This window comes from Bemisia tabaci, chromosome 2 (assembly GCF_918797505.1).
Source record: "Bemisia tabaci chromosome 2, PGI_BMITA_v3".
NCBI lineage: Eukaryota > Metazoa > Arthropoda > Insecta > Hemiptera > Aleyrodidae > Bemisia > Bemisia tabaci.
The window spans coordinates 8,089,715-8,111,017 of NC_092794.1; the positions used below are offsets into that span (position 1 = coordinate 8,089,715).

A 21,303-nucleotide genomic window follows, 5' to 3' on the forward strand; every position below is an offset into this window, starting at 1 on the left:
TCCGGCAGTTTCTCACAACTATCGCAGGGTGACGCGGGCTTTTCAAATTCAGAGGATAATCAGTCATTGATAAAGCATGATATTTGTCTATGCATTTTCCCCCTTTATTTGTTTTTTAAATTTGCTTATCCTCATTTTCTTCCGATTGTAAGGCCTTTCATTTTAGTTCAAATTCCAGCTTCCTCTGCGTACTCGAACGCATTAAATTGTTGAGGGTAAGAAAAACACTGACTTTTTAGCAGTCGCATGATGCAATTGATTTGACAGTTCCATAAGAATTCTAGACAAATTCTTAGATCATTTTTAATTTCTGTCGACTATTTGTGTACATAATAGCCGCTTTGACAGCGCACTAAGATTCTCTGCGACGCCTAACGGCCACTGGAATCTGTCGAGTTACCTTCTTAGAATTTTCCAGAAGCTAGCGTCTCTCTATCTCTTTTTGGGTGCCTTCCAGCCATCTCATAGCTGGACGCCCTCTCCAATGCATAGGTGCTTGAAGGAACCAACTCCTAACCCTTTATCGGCAACCGAGGTATCAGCCATCCTCTGCACATGCCCATACTCTTACCAACTGCTTGAATAATTCGTTGAGGGAAACTGAGATGGATTTTTGGCAGCAGCAGTCTACCAGCATCTTGAGAAGGAACCATGTCTGTAATAAAAAAATGCGCAAGGTGATGAAGGCTAAAAGTAACTTGTTCACAGTCATGTCCAGGCATTTAGTGTGGTATGGGTGAATGCAAAGAATGTTGGTGGAGAGGTTGCCCAAACAAGTTATGGATTAAGTGACCCGCGGAAGAGGGCGACAGGGACATCCCATGAGGAAATGTTAGCGGGGAATTGACGAAAATATTTTACGATGTCGGATGCCCAAACTTTTGGGAAGATAGGTACATGTGTACATGTGGCGTTTGGGTGTTGCAGAACACCAAAGTAAGCTGTAGGCACAATCTAAAAAAAATATAAAGAAGTAAACTTTCATTTTGTTTTACATTTTTAATTAAATAAACTTCGTAAAAGATGGATGGAACAAGAAAATTAATAACACAATGATACAAATTACATTCTTATACTAAAGGTAACTTACGAATACTTAGAAATAAAATAACAAAGGTAAATTCATCAAAACTATTAATGAACACGAGAGATATTTGAGCTCACAGAAAGATGGGGAAAACTCGAAACTTTCCAAATGAGGATGGGCCAGCACACAAAACCCATTTCCTCCTATCCTCACATCAATCAAAGTTACTGAGGTAAAAAAGTTCCAAAGGCACAGAAAGATTGAAATATCCCAACTTAATAACTTTAATCAGCAATACACTACCATTTTTTTCATAAAACGCCTATTTTTTAAAAGATACTCAAGATGCAAATAGCCCTGCATTGTCCCTTCAAAAGTAATAATTCACTGTTACTAAGTGGAAATCATTGAATTGATGGAATGCTAATCCAATCGTCACAGCATGTCTAAAACTTCGAATATTTCTCACACCTCTTGTTTCAGTTGTATTACCTCCGTAACCAATGTGAATGGATCCAATCAATAAAAAGGGCTGCTAATGCTCTCAGCTTTCTGAAATAATCTCCAGATTTTCATAAATTTGGCCCACTGGTTCACAGGTTACACTTTTTTTCTTCACCTACCTAAAAAAACTGATACAATAGTAAGATTTGAGGATCTAAAACTTTGCGATTGCAACGTTTCGGACACGCAATGACAAGAAGTAGGTGAATGGAGGAAGTGATACTTGCAAACCAGGGGGGAAAATGTAAAAAATGAGCGTTTCTCAGGAAACGCTCTTTTAATAAATCTTTTAAATAATCTAAATACTTTCCATCCATGGCTTTGGAATTAATATAAATCCAGCTATAATTATAAAAACGTATCTCCAACTGAAATGCTACAAACGTCCGATTATCTCTTATTTATTTCAAAGGAAAACCAGTCATAATTTGTTTATGAATTTTCTGTGCATTTTCTTCACTCATTCAAATATATTCACAGAAAATTTTAAGAGGATATTTAGGTAAAGTTTCCTGGAAAAAGAGAATCGAACATAATCGGAGATTTCTAAAAGTTGCGATGTAGATTTGCATTTTTCAACTTTAGTCATCGATATATATTTCTTTACAAGAACCCCTATAAAACTCACTAGCCGATATAAAACAAAAAATGACACAAGAGCTATTAACTAACTTAAAATTACATGGCAGAATAGTGGTAATATGGTAGAGCATGGTGGTAGTTCTCAGTCAATGAAGCAAACCTGCCGTTTAGGACATTTTTTAATCTGGAGGCTTATCAGCGAAATTTGTTTAAAATTGAAAGTCAAGATGAAATTGAACTGGAATCAGGCAACATCACTAATTTGGTTGAGTCAAGCGGTAATCTCTACTGGACTAAAATTAACACTAATTAGACAGTAATGGCAAAGTCCTAACAATTTGTAAGAAGTTTGTGCTACATATTTGAGAAATGAAGAGAGTCATTTGAATGGAAGATTTGACTTCAGCCTACTCTAGTGGCAAGCCTCCTTTTAACTGGTAAATTTTAACAATCCGCTTACTGACCATCCATGAAAAGAGGTTGGTTTTACATATAACAGAATGATCATGACTAACATGGTACACACAAACATTCATCCACCATACATTTTTAAAAAAGGACAGAGAATTGATTCGATACATTAATTGTGATTTAAGCTGCCCTGTAAATATGGATTCGGACCATCTCTTGAACAACCCAATTGACTTCCCATTATACAATTAAAATCTTTGATGATTAAGAATGACTAAATTTTGACTTGAAGCATATATCGACAAAGAAACTGCAAGAATGCACATCTCAGTTTGTGATGTTGCAGACTTCCTGTCATGCTTTGTTCTCTAAATAGAAAAATAATCCACATTGTTTCTTGAAAACTTTTCTAATTTTTCTCCTTAAAGCAAAGAATAATCTAAGAAAATTTCAAGAAAAAGCGTTGTTATATTTTCCTTCCATAAAATAAAAGCTGAAACTTTGAAACACCGCAAATGAAACACTTATTCCTACAGATCACTTTCGATATTCAGGTTCAGAGGCTGAACTTTATTGGGTGGTTCAAGCAGAAAAAGGAAAACTCATATGTGAATTTTGGACAAGAAGATACACTAACAACATAAATTCTTAAAAACTAATTTTTATGAAAAAGATAGAAAATTTAGTAAAACAAGCACAAATTCAACAATTAAAATTAGAACATCACAGCACTTTTAGTCTTTAAAATTAACAAATATCCTAAAAGAGAGACTGAATGAAATGTTTTTGGGATTGAGCTATACCTCCAATCATAAATTATTCGTTGATACTAAAATCATGTATAATTTGCTAAAAAGTTATATTCTAAATTTTCAGTCCCTCAACGATACAACTAAAGCCTGTTCCAGATTAGTATCCACTTTATGATCTCTGACTTATCATTTGGTCACTTTTTTTAAAAATAAGTACATCTACATTTGAACATTTAAGAAAGAACATATCTGCTCAAAGAACATATTGCACCTTGCAATATGCAATCTGTTCTTTAAGTTTTTAAATGCGTTAATATGAGTGGTGCACTCACTTCCTAGAGATCAAGAGACGCGGCTTTAATTCCGGATGTTACTTTGCTTCAGCAAGAGGGATAAAAACGCTTTGTTCACTATGGTTCATCTTGAAAGTGAGAACTAAGTTTTAAATTCTTGTGGACTGAGACACTCAAGAGCCCTGGATTAGATTCTACGAACTTGTACCTGTAAGCAACAAACAAAAGAAGAATAAATAAGAAGGCTCCTTAAATTTTTGCGGGAAAGAAAGTGAATAGTTTCTGACACATGATATAATTTTGCTTATTCTGTGTTTTCTGCAGAGTTGAATGAACCTGTTGCACACAAGAGATACAACCAAATAAATACACTCCTTACAGGTATATTTGCACGAAAATTAAGTTGGACAAATCAAAAAAGTCTAAGTCTAATAGCCACTCCTTAATGCGCAATCTGTGTAGTTTATGAAACGCTTTTTCAAATTTCCCGCGTCAGCGGGTAGTTTTTCACAGTCACTTCCAACCAGGTTTGCACAGGCAGAGGTGTAAGAGAAACTTACCTGAGTGAACCTACGATTTCACTAACTTTTTCTACTGTATGATTCCCATCGGTTTCAAGTGCTTTTTCCCTTTTTTTTCTTCATTTTGCAAAAACAAAAGCTTTGAATCGATTGAAATTTTATGCGAAGAGAGTTCATGACTGTTTGCCAGATTGTTTCTTTATTTAGAGTAAGGTCACTCTCCGCGCAAACCTGACTGCCGGCCACCAAGAAAAATTGCCCACATACGCGATAAATTAAAAAAGCTGATTATAAGCTAAGCAGATTGAACGCTAAGGATTTTATACCTTCTTGATGAGCCAAACGTGATTTTCAAGCGAATTTGTCCTCAGAGAATGTAATCGGGTGGCTGTACCTCTTGGGTGCACCAGACTCATTGTAAGTTGAAAACTTAAAAATTTGAATCTTTCCAGATTGAATGTTTCTGTGAATTTTGTCCGAGATAAATAACTACGGAATACGATATTACAACCTGCAGGACTGGCAAGATATGCATCTTGATTGCCACGATTTCACTTTTTGGCCCAAATTTAATTTCTTTAAGATAGTGCTTCATTGCTGAGCAAAAATCACAGAAGGAAAACCTCAGCATGAGCACTTTTCATTCTTTCAGGATACACACTTCATACGCTATGATACTTATCCTGATACAACAAATTATCTAGGTAAGAAATTTTCTTTGCTCTGGGGTAATACGTCTGAGAATAATTTCCAAAACCTGGACTGAGAGGCGCAGTGCTTGCTGAGCTTAGAAGAGTGTTAATAACATTTTTTCATTTCATTTTCAGAGAATATTAGGGTAAAGAAAAAATATAAAATTTTGTGCCATGACAATCATTGGTACATACCCGATGTTCCTTTTTTGTAGACGCTTGATCACAGCAGGTTTAACTTTAGGAACTCCACCTGCGCTGTGAGTTCCTCGCCCCGTGATGAGGTAAAAAATTTTAGAGGTTACATTTCGAGACCTTAGGTCTTGTATATGATTGTCAAGGAAGATATCTAGAGCTAACAAGGCATCTTTGGTGGTGAAGAAATGCAGATCCAAGGTATCAGATGAATTGCCATCGATTTCCAGCCTGATGATTTGTGAGCTTGCTTTTTCCATTTTCTGTTTGTGAAGGAAGGCCTGAAAAAATAAATACAAAATTAAAAGCTTCATTCGGCGATAGAAAAAATGAAGAGGAATGCACATTTAACATGGGAGTGATAAGAGAGAAAAACAACGCAATAACTCGAATTCACAATGATAACATTCAATTTAAAAAGACAAAAACAAGGCTAAAAAACAGAATATAAACACAACCAGGACGTTTTGGGCCAATTGCATGCCCATTTTCAACGTCTTGATTTTTAAATTTTAGCCGGTTTTGTTCCAGTTGAGAATGGACATGTAATTGGCCCGAAACGTCCTGACTGTGTTTATATTCTGTTTCTTAGCTTTTTATATTCTTGTGTTCTAATTCTGTTTCTTCCTTGTACACCCATTTGTTTTTGAATTATTGTACTTTAACAAGGGTGTTAGGATCCAGCTGGTCCTTATTTCTTCATGTGATGCCCTTTACAGCCTTCATGGTACCCTGTAAAACTGGAAATTTTAAGATGCCAATTTTGTAAGGGATTATAAAGTGAATTTTTCAGCTCTTAGTTACAACACAGCTGTATCGGAAGCTATTTAAAAGTTTTTCAGAGTGGAGCTTTTTTTTCTAGAAGTCGACATGGCATTGCCTACTGCTGTGAGATGGAGAAATTTTGGTTCTTTTTGATTGTTATATTTCATTCATTCAAACCTCGCGTGACACACAGATCTAAGGACGTGTGGTATTTGCTTTAGCTCTGTAATGAATAATAAGCTTTCTTTGCTCACCAATCTGGCATGGTAAATCTGCATCAAATAAATTCAGCATGCTTAAATGGTTACAGATGGTACTTGGTGCAGTCAATTTGAATTCTACTTTATCAAGTATTGATTTCACACAAAAATATTAGTTTCAGTACATACTGAGTTAGAGACCTTGTTGATGCATATCTTCTTTGTAAATAAACAATCCTCAACCTTTCAACATGATCGAGGACTACCTTTGTATTCACTGGGGTGATTTGTTAACTAACCCACTGGGCCATCAATCTCTTGTAAGAGACCCCTCACTCCCTGTAAAGAGAGTCTCAGATCAATTTCTAGAAGGTCTTTCTAGAAAATCCAAGTACATTCATGAGAATGTCAACTTAAGAGACCACTGAAAAGGCTTATGAGAGCCCGATAAAGGTAAATGTACTCACTAGTTGAGAGAAGTATGACGCAACTTGTGACTTTCCTGAATTATATGCATCCCTAGCTTGGTTGAAACATTTCGTACGCATATGGTAGTGATATGATTGCGATTCTTGGAGATCATCCATGGTGTTCAAATTTTCCCTGATTGGCACTTCAGCTTCCAGCTACATGCAAAAAAAACCTTCATTAATCATCAGCTTATCTATGTAACATAAAATAAATATTTTCTCTGCTACTGAAATTAGGAAGAGAATATTTCCATGCATGAGAACTAGATCCATCTTCCAAACACAAAAACAAGATTTTTGGGAGAAGGAGTCAAGATATATAGGCTTCAAATTGAGGAAGAGTCTGCCGAGAGAAGCAAGAGGGTTGTACTGTATCAGCTTGTCTTAAATTTTGACAGGGAACATGTCCTTTGCATAGACATGGTTGAGCAAAGGGTGAATGAAAGTTATTTGCCCAAGAAACGTTCTTCGAATCTTGATTTAGTGTATTACCACTGTCATTTAAACCCAAAATTAAAATATTCTAACGTCCTCTTTGAAAATAAAATGGATCTCGTGCTATCTGCTTCAATCTACCGTTGCAGATCAAAATATTACTCTTAAAAAACGGAGACTGAAATGTTTCTAAATAAATACTCGAAATGAAACGCAAAAAAGTGTTTCAAGGCTTGATTGCTTCATTTGCAATATTAAGAAATTTCAATGAAAGCAATCATTTCGAAGCGCTTCAATATCATTGGAGTTTATGGGTTCTATTGGAGAACAAGCTGACATCTCCGGCCTTTGGGTGCCGGATAAGGAAGCGATTCAATGTTCCTTTGGATAGTTTATCTATTTAATTTAATCGACCGGAGGCGAGTTGAAATATTGCAATGTGAGAGCAAAAATTAATACATCTTAAATCAGCTGAGTTCTATATGGATTTTGTATGACCTCACAATCGAGTAATCGATTAATCAACATATAAAACTTTGAACGCATATAAAAACTGTTTCTTCATTAATAATTACCCAAAAGTTAAATGAGATGCGCTTGGAATAAGCTCGGATTTTGGAAAATTGCTCATTTAAATTGTTCTTTCGACCAGAATTATTTAAACAGAAACGGACCATTTGAAGTATGCAACAGATCTTGATATTTTTGCTTTAAATTTCAAAATTTGATAAAGTATGGCCGATAAAGTTAACAATAAAAGTGATTTTTGCTTTAATCTAACGGGTGAAACATAGATCTTTAGAGTAGTGAATTAATCGGAAGAAGCGATCGGTGGCATGACAGTGCCAATTCGTTTGAACCCCACTTTTAACTGCAGTTCTTTACTTAGCTCTTAAATAAAAGCTAAGGTATATTTTCTGTACAAACGCACGTTGGCAAAAAACTCATACATACTATATTTTCTGTCTTGTTTGTGCCTACTTGCAGATAACGCCATTGAAGATTTCAACAGAATATTCAGGAATGAAGATGGACGTACCTGTGGAGATGGAGAGCCTACACACATAGTTTGTTTCTGCACAGCTAAATTTGGGGGAAGTTCTGCTTCATCTTGAAATTTGCCCAAGATCACTTGAATTGTATCCTTAAAAAGAGCATACTTTAGTTATACTTTATAAAACAACGGTTTTGTAAATTGCATTCAGACGGTAAAACTAAAGAAACACTAACTAAATTGTAATGGGAAAGCCCTGCGGATCTTTCTATACCTTAAGAGAGTATTATCTTATCCCCCTCCCCCCCATCGAAAGTGGTGGTTGTTACAGCTTGTGTTATCACCAAACCCAACCCACGCCACTGAGTAAATTTTAGAATCTGGAAGTGGTTTTTGAGTTGTTGTAGATGATGTCACCTGTTTGTTTTTGGTGCATGGGTCTGTGGTACCTATTATTGAAATTTATCTTCTGAATGTTCATGGTGAACGAAGCTTCCGGGAAATGTCAGATTTTTTTAAACCATAAATAGCGGAGGAATCCTGTCTTAAAAATGCTGAGATGGAACCTCTTTAAAACGATTTTTTAGCAGGCTTCGATGACGTAGACAGACGCAGGAAACCGCGTTTGCTCATAGGCTGACTCCAGCTCCAAGCATCGCCTTGCTACGTCAACTCGACTGTTAGTTTTTGATTGGCCAAATTTTGATTAGCTTTTTCTTGCCTTGGAAATGACTTCTTGAACTATGTAATGAACTTTTCGGTTTTTCCACAACATTTTTTGTGAGACTTATACACTGAAACCCTGCAAAAATTCGTTGTCACTGCTTCGTAGAACATTGTTTCAAAATTTCTGCTTTTATTTTATTTTCAAGAGAATGGTGCCTGATATTCTCACCCCTACAACCCCATGTCCAGAGATGGAAAATTTCATGAAATTTATTCGTGAGAAATTTCATGAAATTTGTTGAAACTTTGGGGGATGCATTCAAGAGACCAAGAAACGCTTGGAGACAGTAATTCTCGATTTTGGCATTTTTTACCCCAGGCCTTAGATATTCACAAGTTGCAAATGTTTTCACTTGGTTTAGAGGTTAGATTGGGGCTAAATTTCTCTCTAAACTCCCCTTTGTGCCCCCCTTCATGTACAGCACCTCAGTAGGGTAGCATAAAACTGTCGCATCAACAGGAAGACCATCTGAAGCGCTTTCCGGACTTCCCAAAGTTTAGTCAATGATTCCGATAAAAATTAAAAAATTAACAATTTTGTGAAATCTATTCGAGCCTTTAGAATTTCACTTTCCATCTCTGCCCATACCCCTTAAATCCTTGTAATTTGCCATCATGGATATGAAGCAGTTATGAGTTGAAAGGTTATTTTATTTCTCATCAATACTTTTGAGTTTATACTAACAGGAGAAAGTCTTTGTGCACTCTTTTGAAAAGAAATAAACAATGAGGTCATTGGGCAAATGATGTTCACTTATTTCCATGAAACTTCACTTTACTTCAGTGACTGGTAAACTTGGACCTTTGTCTACCTCGCTACAGTTAGATGGTTTGGAGGGGAAAAAATCACAGTCGGTATTTATCTATAAAGACTGCTCTCCTCCAGTTTTGTTTGAAATTTCGCATGTATGGATGCATGCCAAAAACACTAATACTAATGAGCAAATATCTCACATGGAATGAACAGTTATTCATCTGGAATGTGGCAGTTAATGTGTCTTTATCTAAATGTGGAAACATTTCGAACAATAATCTCCTTGAAAGAGCATTCGCTACAGTTTCTTCTGGATTACGGACTTTCATGGCTTTCTGCAAGTAACCAAAAAACAAAGTAATTACTGCTATGAAAACAAAAAATGAGAGGATTTTCGAAAGCTAAAATTACAACGTCAGACTTCGAAAAAGCAAAGACGATGAGAAAAAGAAAAAAAGTCTAACACTGAACATGACTTTTGCCTCTGGTCAGCGACTCATCGAGAATGTATGAATGAGGTTTCACTAATATCACTTGGCTATTAAAAAAAATAAATATACAGCATCTCCACTATGACATTTAATAGCTGAATTTCAAGAACTGAATAAGGGTCTCATTTATGTCAAGAGGAGCGTGAGTTCAAAAATACAGTGTTTCGGAAACCTAAGATTTTTCAATCATTGAAAATTGTAAGGAATCATTATTGATTCCATCATAACTTACAAGGTCTGCATTGTAGAGTTGCAAAGCTAGTTTCATATCCATGATGTCTACAAGCTCAGTTGAACGCCGTTGATCGATCTCAGAGTCTTGCATCTGCTTTGCCAACTTTTGATCTGTAAAACAAAAAAAACGGATGCAACTGAGTAAATCAAAGTGAGAAGAATCGAGGATTCGAGCCAGGTTATTGAAGTCAAAGAGTTGCTTATTTCAAGGTTAACCTGAAAATGGCATGAGGACTCGCTGAAGACGGTTTTAATTAATCAATTAGGTTCAGAGAGCCTCTAAACAAACTCCTCTCAAAGTCCTCCAGGGACACTCCCTCAAAATCCCCCCCCCCTCCCAAAAAAGATGGTGAATCGGCTTGCCCGATGTTCCTTATAAAATTTGGCCCCTGTGAATGAGTTTTTAAACAATTCAACTTTCATCCATGGAATTGAACTGCAAGAGTAAAGGATGCACACATTTTAATGTAGTATTGGTTTCAAAAGGATTTCAGCCCGATTTTTCCATGTTTTTGCACACAATCGAACTTTTCATGTTTCATTGTGTAGCATCCAAGTAAGTTACAAATTGAAGAAAATAAATACAACAAAAATTTTAGAGAATAAAAATCCACGCCTCCAATCTTAGAAAGATAAACAGAAAAAATCGACTTAAAAAAATTACTGGAGGCAAATTTTTAACATCATATTCTGATTCCACAGGCACTAAAACATAATAAGGGACACATAACACAATATTGAAGGCATTAGAGTGAAAGACTTTACGGTAAAACTGTGAGGAAAATAGATTTTTTGTACCAAACAAGGAGTAGAGGCGACTGATCAAATTTTTTTTGAAAAATTAGGTGAAAGAGAGGTATGACTTTACCTGAGGCAATAATTTCTTGCATGAGAAGTTCCTCTTTAGAAGTATTTTCCTCAACGGCTGCGAGAACACAACCATACAATTGAAAAGCTAAGGAGGACGGAATGTGCACTACAGGATTCCAATCTGAAAGAGTAAAAAATTAGGATAAAAAGGACGAAGAGAATCGACTTGCTTGGGAAAGAAGAGGTCTGTTCATTGACAGGGGTTGGAGGAGCTCCACATGAAGAATACTTTAACATTCTAGATTTGCTTATATTGTTTCATAGGTATACTTTTTTCTTTACTTTGCTGGTTCCTTTCTGTGTATAAGAAAAAGCGCTGAATTGTATCGCAGAGGAGTGATCAAATAACTACCTACGTATTTCATGAGAGCGTAAGTGTGAAACATAATTCATAGATAGGTTGCGAGTGAAAATTAATTTCCATTGATTCTAGTGGAAGCTCCTGGCAGTGGATGAACAAGCACTCCACTAAATGTTTGGTTCTCTTTCACTAAATGCTGTTCATTTCAGGCTGTTGCGCATCAATAGTTTTTCTATATTAAAAACCTCATTTTGACCTTGTCGCCATCCAAGGAACTCAAAATGGCACGATATATTTGGATCTTCCTTACCACTTGCAAAAAAAAAAAAAAAACTTGTTTTAGGTAAAAGAGTTTTGAAATTTTCGGCAGTGAAGATCTATGAAAAGGTTGATGTCAAAAAATTACACTATGACTGAAAGTAATGAAAACATTTCAAGCATTTGAGGAACTTGTTGAAACAAAAATTTGTGATGATAAAAGATATGCAGCTGCCAAAAACCTTGCTTTCTGATTATTTTTTAACAATTTCTGAGTAAGCAGAGCAAAAAAAAAGTTATATATATATGAAATTAAATGCATTTTTCACACTTCCAAAAAAAAATAAGAAGAAAGGAAGAGTAAAATTTTTAATATTTCATCACAACACAAATGAAAAAAATAAGTGGGAATAAAAAAAAATACAACAAATATTCATACAAGATATGGCCTATGAAATTTGGAGTTGCAAAGCGATATCAGGGGAGAGAAATACTTGAAACAAGAAGAGAATGCGATTTGTTTAGAAAAAAGTTTGCTGGAATCACAGACAAAAAGTCTTGAACAAAGCATATCGATAGAGAGTGTAAGGAAAATAAGAGAAATGCAAACAATATTGATTGTGCTCTTGTGATTATCAGACACAGAATATAAATATTAGTGCTCAAGAGAGCACATTACGGATGCAAAATTTTGTTATCAGTTGTGGAACAAAGTTTCTTTTACGATTTTGAAGGGGGAGGCCATTAATTTTAATTTTGAGATTTGGAGAGGTCACAGAAAATGATTCAATTTGCATAAACTCATGTGTAATGTACTCATGTATACCTATTATCGTATCACATCACTGTGTACACAACAACTCGCTCTTAATTATGTTGCTCTCTCTCTCTGGAAAATCAATACTCAGAAAGTGAGTACTTTCAATCTGGAACACATATAAGAAGAGGAAAAATCTGATCAATTGTCAATATTGGTTTTGGGAAACTTCCTCACAATCAGTTAAAATGAATGTCATTGAAAGACTGTTTCAACTAGAAATGTCCTGCCTTTTCAGTGTTTAAATATTTTAGCCTTGCTTTACCCACTTTTTAATTTTTCAATCTGTCATGTTATATTTTCCGGCTGTATAACTTGTGCATGATTTAATTCATTTAATTGCAATATGCTGAACTCAGAATATGGTTGGCAAAACTTGAGGACATCTTGCCTTAAAAATGTAACTAGGATTGAAAACTTTCAGCCACCATAAAACTTATTTGCTTTGACGTTTTTAATTATCTCTCACACCATTGTAAAACGCTTCTTCATACAATCATACCAGAGCCTTAATTGAGTTTTTCAGCACTAGGATCTCTTTTCTCATGGAGAATCACAAATTGCTTGAAGCAAATGAGCTGTGACTAAGTTTTTTTCATTTCGAGATCCCATGAGAAAACAGTACACACATGTTTCCCATGTTATCCGCATTCTTTGAGTTGAGCATCTTGCATCTTCTACTGGATTTCACTACCAAATTCTTGACACATATATGATAAAGCGCTTCTGAGCATATTAAAAATGTAAAAGGCTGGACTTTTCCAAAAATGTTCGTTACTAGGTACTCATTTGCTCTAGGCTTCTGATAAAAAGCTGCATGAAAGGAAAATAATAAGTAGGCACAATTTTATTCAGACTTACCTTTTTTGGAAGGCAAGTTAATGCGTCCAAATTTCTGTTGAAGCTGATCAACAAAATTTTTGTCCAAAACAAAAACCAGAGACTCATCTGGAACAGGGCCCTTCATGCTTTCTGAAATACTCGGGAATTCCTGCTGTTGCTCTCTCTGTCTTTTTAACTGTTGCGTAAACTTGGGATATGAGCTTGGATTAATTTTTATTTTAGATTCAAATTCTTCCTTCAGTTTTAGCTGCGCTTTTGTGGGTGTTTGCTTCACTTTTTGTTTCGGCAGCTCAGTAGCCACTTTAAGAATTTTAGTTTCTTTCTTGGTTGACACCTCCAACTTTTCATTTGATGAAATATTGAGACAGTTTTTTGGGATTGAGGCGAGGATTTCAAACTGCTCCGGTAAAATTTCATGACCACTATCTATTAAAGAGCTGATCACTTCATTGATGTCACCATCACAATAATCGATGAGTCCTATTATTGATTCGCAAACTTCTGGGGCGAATACTTTACTCAAGTCAGTAATATCAACACTCGAGGATTGAACAATTGGAATACAGTCCTCTGTCATTGATCCCTTATCTAGATGTAAGCGCTGTTGCAGTTCTACTTTTCCCTTAGGCTCTACACCTGCGTTGATATCTCTATTGCAACACTGTAGAATAAGACAACCAGATGTGTCACCTTGTAAGGCAGAGAGAACTTGTTCATAGTCTGTTGAAGTGGATGCATCATGAGTATTGGTATTTTTAATTTCAGGGAATGATACGATATTAGTTGTAGGTTCATTCAAGCTCTTTAGAAACTTCTCTACCATTTTTTCAGCAGAAACTTCCGAATTTTCTCCCCAGCTATTAAGGACTGCTTGAAGATCAGCTTCCGCATTCCAGTCTGAACCATCAATTTTTGATGTTTGATGATTGTCGTCATTTGATGTTTGTTCCTGAAGAGAGTTACCTTCGTAGATGTTGGAAAAAGAAGTTGGATTAAATTGTTTTCTAGGAGGTTTTGGATGATACTCATTGTCACCCTCTTCGATACCTTCATCTCTGTTGTTTGCTTCCCATGTTTGAAGAAAATCAATATCATCGTTCAAATCACTGAGCACCTCTGTTCCTGGACAACAATATAAACTTGCATCAATGCAGACATCTACATTGGAGAGTTTCAAAAAAAAGTTTTTGAGAAAAAGTTTGGCTCCTCTGAGTTTTTGCCATTCCTTTTAACCTTTTTTTTCATTTTTTTTAAAAGAAAGAAATTTTATATAAGTAAAACGTAACTACTGCAAGAATGTCTTGAACCTATCTACATGATTTAAATAAACTAAATTAATTTAATTAAATATACCAAGTAACGTTAGATAATAAAATCACCTTTTAACTTCTGAATATAGATACTCCGCAAAATTTGGAGGCTGTATGTGAGGTTGCTCATGAAAATACTGAAAAGTTTTGGCCAATGATAAAAGTTTGATCCAATTTGTTTCACTTACAGTACATATGGCATTGTTAAATATCAAAGCTTTGAAAGCTTTAGAGCCACGGTCTGACTTATTAAGAACTATGCCTTGATACAGATCCTACAAAGCCTTTTTTTTTTTCTTTTTTGATGATTACTGTTGGTTTTAGATTTGAAACAATTTTATTTATCTTTGGCTCGATTTTTAAAATTTAATTTGCAGCTATTTGGTTAACAATTTCCACTACAAATACACTCAGAATTTGCAACTACTGTAGCAAGATGAAATAAAACTGCCACAATTAGTGCCTGTAAAATATAACGATTAATATTTTGAGTAGTGTTAAGCATTGATAATGGAAGTTTTAACCTAAAATAATCTGCCGATTACCATTCTGGACGCCTTCAACCCTAGGACAGAACCCACAGAAGGCCTAGGTAATGAGACTTTGCTAAGCCTATTTTTGACCTCACTGAATAAAATCATTGTTTTCTTATTTTCCTTTTCCTGCTTAGAATAAGTGTATAAAGATATAATGGCTCATTGATATTCCTGTTCGTTCACTTCTTTTTTTCTTTTTCTCTTTCCTTCCCAAAGAAGCATGGATATCTTACAGTTTAGCTACCCTAGACTACCCTCCCCCTACTGCTCTGAAGCTGAAGTCCCTATTCTCACCATGAATTCAGACCTACCGTAAAGTCACCATCATGCTTTTAAAGTCAATTTTAGAATCCAATCAAAAGTTACTTACCATCAAAAGGTGTCACAGATTCATGGCCAGTATTATTACTTTCTTTCCCGCCAGTGATAAGATCTTGCTCTTCTTTAGTGTATGGATCAACTTTTTGAAGGACCTCCGAGGAGCTTGCATTATCAATCAAACAGCTTACATCGTCTGGCTGAGCTAGATCTTCTTCAGACTCTGAGGAGTCACTACTACTGTACGCGACAAGACTGGTTAACGTGCTTGAACTGGAGTGAAAACTATTCTGTTTAGGTTTTATTAAACTCGATGGCGACTGATGATCGCATACCTCTGCAGTGGGTATAATTCTTCCCTTTGAGCTTTGGCTCAAAACTTCAGGAAAGCTTGAGCTTTCTGTATTTTTCAGACCAACTGAGGTAGTTTCAAGAGTTTTACCATCACTCACTGCACATGTATCTGCATAAATTGAATAATCCCTTTGATAGATAAGCTGGCCGTTTGTAACTAACACATAATCTTTGGAAAAATCAGGATTGGTAGAGTTCTTCTTTCTTCTCCTAGTACGTAGTTTCCTAGGCTTCTTTTCTTTTTCCTCAGAAGGTATGATCTGATTTTCACACATATGCGTTTGAGACGCGGATTTAGACAAGTGGTCTCCGGATCCGGAAAACTGCTTACTTGATGAACTCAATATTTCTGTGGAGTTCCGAACAACAGTCTGATTGGAAACAGAGCTTTTGGTATCTACCGTAGAGGAATTGCATGAGGGATATTCTTCTTGTTGCTCAATTGAAGGACGATTTTCTTGTCTAGATTTGCATGGCTTATTCTGTAAAAACGACTGCATTACACTGGCTATGTTTTGATTCACAGCTTTCTCAACTTTTTCTACCTTGGTAAATTTATTGCTGGCATTCAAAGAGTCATAAAATTTCTTCTTGGTTGTATTAGATGCAAGCTGAGGTGGGGTTAAAAGAGGAGGGTACGAGGCTGAGGTTAGCTCCAGTAATTTTTCGCCTGTTATGTCCCGTTCATACCTCTCTAGCATGTCTCTTACTTTGAACAATGGGATGTTGTGGGTGCTTTTTCGCGTGAGCATTTTTGCATCCCATTTCCACCATGTGAGAGGTTCTAGGACTTCTAGGTAGTAACCCCATGAAATTGCCATCGAAGCATAAATTTTCATCTCCCATGTTTGTGTGTTTGTGTTATCAATAATTACTGGTGTTATTCCTGCCTTCAGAGCATTTAAAACTTTTGCTTGAGTTGTCTGATGAGCCTGGCCAAGATTTTCAGGGTTAAAATTATATACACCATTCGCATTAATAAAAAAATCATCGGCACTAAAAATGTATTTTTTTGGATTTTCTACTTTGCCATACAAAGTTTGAATTATTTCATGAGCGGCATGTGATTTCCCACTCCCTGGACAGCCACGCATGAGAACCATAATTTTATACCCATCATTGACAATTTTATATACCTTGTCATAAGTTTTTGCCATTTCAATCTCTCTTGGACTGCTTTTTGGAGAATCTAAATTAGAGTATGAGCGAGCTGGACTAGATGGACAAGAAGCACTAGAATTACTCATCGTTTGCGAATTGATACTGCTCGATTGAACTATGGGGGCTCCTTGTTTTGGATTCCTTACAGAATAAGAGTAAGAGCTGCGATTGTATCTGCTATGAGGAGACTGTTCAAATTGCTGGGTAGATTTATATTGTAAAGGAGAGCCTTGATAGAAATGTGTGTTCTTTTGATAATCAGAGTACCCTGCGTTCCTTTGAGATGGCATCTGATATGCCATTTGAACTCTTGGATAGTCCATCTTTTCTTTCTGCTTTGCTCCTTTGTAATCATTCATTGCTTCTGTTTTCCTATCAGGAGGTGGAAATGATTTACCAAAAGGAATTGTACCGTTTGAGTTATTATCTGGGGGAGTTTTCAAATTATCAGATGAGCTCTTTTTTCCTTGCCTTTCTGAAGCTGTGGTGCTTTTACTAACAGATTCTGACAGTTGTAATAAGGCCACCAGTGATTGATCCACTAAAAAGAGAATAAAAATTAGGGGTGTATGTGTAAATTATATGTGTTGTGCTGCTATGATTATTGAAAAAATCAATGAGAACTGGCAGCAATGATGATTTATAAAGTTGATTAAGATACACTTAATTCAAGAAAGATATAGCAACATGATGTTGTGAGAGGGTTAGACCTTCAACCTAATCTTTATCTTTTCAATACGCAGAATTGCTTTGGACAACTCTGAACCTTTGAAAGTTATTTTAAAGTCGAGCTGCTATAAAGCGTTGATTCTCGAAATCAAAAGTTGCATAGACTTCACTCATAGTGCCTATGTGCAAACATGAGGAAAATGATTTCTTTTAAAAATTTTACTATTGATTTAAATGGTTACTGATGCAAAACTTGATCTGTAATGACAACTTAAAATTCAGACCTCACAGATTCCATTCTGCGTGTATCTTCATTAATGGATTCGTCAATGCTAAAAGGACTTTACTTACATTAAGATTCACACATTGGGCATTGGGATATCCTAAAATGATCATCATCTCAGGAAACAACAGCAAAAGTCACAGTATCCACCCCAAAAGCATCCATATCCACAGTAGAGGTATTATTTGTAACTTTATTAATTTATCAAGCAACAACACTTTTTTACCAACTAAATCCATGGTTGATTAATTTCATCTAGAGCAGTTTGAAAAAGAAAGACAATTTGAGGAAAGGAACAAAATGTAGTACTTACAATTGTAGTTGTTTTGTTCTACGATTTTCTGAATTTTGCTTACAGGAACAAATCCATCAAACATATCAACAAGATTCGAATAAATTTGGTTTTGGTCGACAGTTCTTTGCATTCCTGCGGAATTTTCAGCCATTTTGTGAGGGAAGATAGTTTATCTGACAACAGCTTCAGTAAAAGTTCCCTGGAAAGAGAGATCAAAATAAATGAGGCAAAAATGTCAAAAAAAAGCCTTAGTACATACTAAACATGAGCAAAGCACTAAGATGACAGGCAAAGAAAGATAAATTCATTTGTTTACTTATGATATTGCGGGTCGAGATAAAATTATCTACTAAGAGGGACATGACAGGAAAGATGAGCTTAAAAATTATCACCGAGGAAATCTGTTTGAATAGGATTAACAATGTTATACTCATGAGTAAATATAGATAGGAAACAGGGTGAACGAAAATTTGACAGTAAAATTGACTGTTTAAAAACTACAGTTTTCTGAAGTTTTGGCCCCTTCCTGCGTAAGAGATTACACCCTTGGTTTCAATGAAAGATTGAGAGTGTAATAATCAAAACAGGCGGAAAAATGTACGTTCAGAAGCTTTCTTGGGTATGAACCTGATTAAGAGGCTCATGGGATTATTCAATTTGTGTTGAAAATAGCATGTAAACACTTTGATAATATACTGAGATTTTTGAGCTTTTTAGAGATAATCCGCTTCTTCTAAAACATAATATTCCCGGTCAACCTAAGCGTTATAAAACTTCGCATTCTTAGGATTCCAACAGAATCAAGTATAAATTGTTGGAGGTCAGGAATTAATGAGATCATATAGTTGCAATGCATGTTGAATGCACAGTTTGAGAAGACCACACACACTTAGGTCAAAGAGGTGGTGCTTAAATTTACTTACTTAAGAAACAATCTGAGCTAACAGACAGAGCCAGAATCTCCATGTTCTGCTCTAACCCTAGCATTATCGAGAAGAAAATATGCCATTGTGTTTTTTCTCTGCTTCTCGTCATTACTTGGTGTCAACAAAACATCAGGTTGCTGCTAAAAGGGTGATTACTCAAAAGAAGGAAGATGTCTTTCTATCAAGCCACACATTTCACTGTTTCTGTGATAGTGATAGAGAATCTAGGATTCATCTTTTGCAAAATTGATTCTTTAAGTACTTAAGTGTGGAAGATCAATAAAACAAATCAATTCTAGTATGCTACTCTTCTGTCAACACCGGTCTTTTCAACCAAATCTTCTCAATTTCCAACATTTGGTCAGTATATTAGATTCTTAACTTATTATAAGAAAAACATCATCCATAAAAAACTCATTTTCTAAATGCTTCTGACATCTTATTTTTTTCTTTAATGAGCTCCCTTTCCCTCCAATTATATGTTTCAATTTAGCTAGATGAAATGAATTGAAAAAGAAATTTTTGTTGCAGTCTCTGTCACTGCCAAGCCTGCTGCAAAATTTTTTTGGAGAGTGGATACCCATTTTCTTTGATGCAAGTCTTACGTATGTATCAAGCCAAACGAGCGGGCGGGAAGGGAGGCATCTATTCAGGGTTATTTCTGTAAATACATAGGTAAAGCGACTGCACCGACCCCATGTTGGATGTGTAGCTGGAAACAACACACGAGAATCAGGGAACACCCCACCATCGGCGTCTCAAAATTGATGTCCTATGAAACCTGTTATGTTAACTTTTGGAGTGCACCATGCCAGCTGATCTCTACATGGCTCCGAGTTGTGTGTAGTTTCGCAACAACACACTATCGAAGAATTATGAATTTCTTGGTAGCTGACAGATTGCAACTGTCAAACAATTTGATGATTTCAACAGTCTTGTCAGTTACTTCGATAGCTATTTCCTTTCAAAAGCCTATTATTTGTCTCATCATTGGTCGCAGTCAAATGAGTAAAATACAACAGCTCTATGCCTATGGCCACATTCTAATTAGTCGCCTCGGCTACCAGGTCATTGGGAATATTAATTCCCCCAATTGTCTTTCCATACATGAACCGATACGCCAGATAACTGACAAGGGGAACTATCCAAGCTGCCGCCTCCAATCAGGCTGAAAAAATTTGTACCAACTCTTTTAGATGAATTCATTCGGCCCAAGTTTTTTTGTTTTTTGGGAACATCCCCCGGAGATATCCCCCAAGAGTTCCGAAAAGTCCAGTTCTGAGCGCACGCTGACAATGCACTCCGAGAGGGCTGGGCGCGGGGAAACAGAGTTACTTCACCTCGCACAAACTCAAAACCAGACTTTTCAGAATTTTTTTTTGGGGGGGGAGGGGGGGGGGGTTGTTACCAGGGCGCATTGAAAAAACATAAAGAACATGGTCCTAATGGATTCATCAAAAGTGTTTGTAGAATTTTTTCAGCCTGATAGGAGGCGGCAGCTTGGGAAATTCTACTTGCGAGTAACTCCTTGACTGGACCAGCCCAAATATGGATAATTTGTGCCTGCTTTGGACTAATTCAAGCGTATTTTGGTCGATGATCGGTCGAACCAAAATGGGTGGATCATGCTATTTTCATATTTTGCTTTGACGCGACCAAACTTTTTCGGGACTCACCAGACAGATGAACGGTGGAATTCTTACAAACGTTGGAGCCAAAAGTGAACCCTACAAAATGTAGGATTCGGAGTAACCCCGATGTGAACGATGGCATCCAACAAGCATCAATGCCGAATGCCTAACCTCTAAATGTAAGAAAGACCGCCAAATATTCCGATTCATTACCAGTGTACCTGTTATTTGTTAATTTATTATTAATTTTATTAAAATAAATCTGGTCTAGTACTTTCTCGTATTTGCTTATGACCCGGCAAACTCTTCGAAACTCATCTCTGATTGGTCGGATTCTGACAACTGCTTTCAACAACAACAACGCCCAGTTTGCTCGACTGCGACACTTTTGCTCGACCGATCATCAACCAAAATACGCTTCTTGACTTGATGTATTGATGACCATATTGCAGAAAGTCAACCGACTACATACAGTAAGAATCAAACAACTGGATACTTACAGATAAAATGTTACTATGGAGGGACAGATGCTTTTTCAATGTTCATTTGAATTCAACTATAAGTACTGTAATCGTTGACGTCAATTTTTAAGATAAAAAAATCATGATTGGCAGTGCTCAAGTGCAGTAATGAAAACAATTCCACAACAATTCGCTCTTGAAATCATAATCATTGAAGAAACTAA

General features: G+C 36.1%; 1 protein-coding gene across 1 annotated transcript; it reads right to left on the minus strand.

The window, feature by feature from the left end:
* Positions 1-976: 976 nt before the first annotated feature.
* On the minus strand, positions 977-21,276 carry LOC109032814 (uncharacterized). Its single transcript, XM_019045111.2, has 11 exons — positions 21,119-21,276; positions 18,080-18,260; positions 15,352-17,355; positions 13,154-14,257; positions 10,915-11,037; positions 10,045-10,157; positions 9,522-9,656; positions 7,887-7,991; positions 6,410-6,568; positions 4,978-5,258; positions 977-3,777 (listed from the first exon to the last, which is right to left on the minus strand). The coding sequence occupies exons 2-11, from the start codon at positions 18,210-18,212 to the stop codon at positions 3,687-3,689; spliced, it is 4,248 nt and encodes a 1,415-aa protein (XP_018900656.2). The 5' UTR covers positions 18,213-18,260; positions 21,119-21,276; the 3' UTR covers positions 977-3,686.
* Between the last annotated feature and the right edge of the window lie 27 nt (positions 21,277-21,303).

Bases quoted from the DNA above. Each gene is read 5' to 3' on its own strand.
- LOC109032814 (XM_019045111.2), bottom strand. From the start codon at position 18,212: ATGGCTGAAAATTCCGCAGGAATGCAAAGAACTGTCGACCAAAACCAA. The intron at 14,258-15,351 runs GTAAGTAACTTT...ATTGTTGTCCAG, and splicing joins ATCTGTGACACCTTTTGATG to GAACAGAGGTGCTCAGTGAT. The intron at 3,778-4,977 runs GTATGTACCAAT...TGTTGCTTACAG, and splicing joins CTACAAAAAAGGAACATCGG to GTACAAGTTCGTAGAATCTA.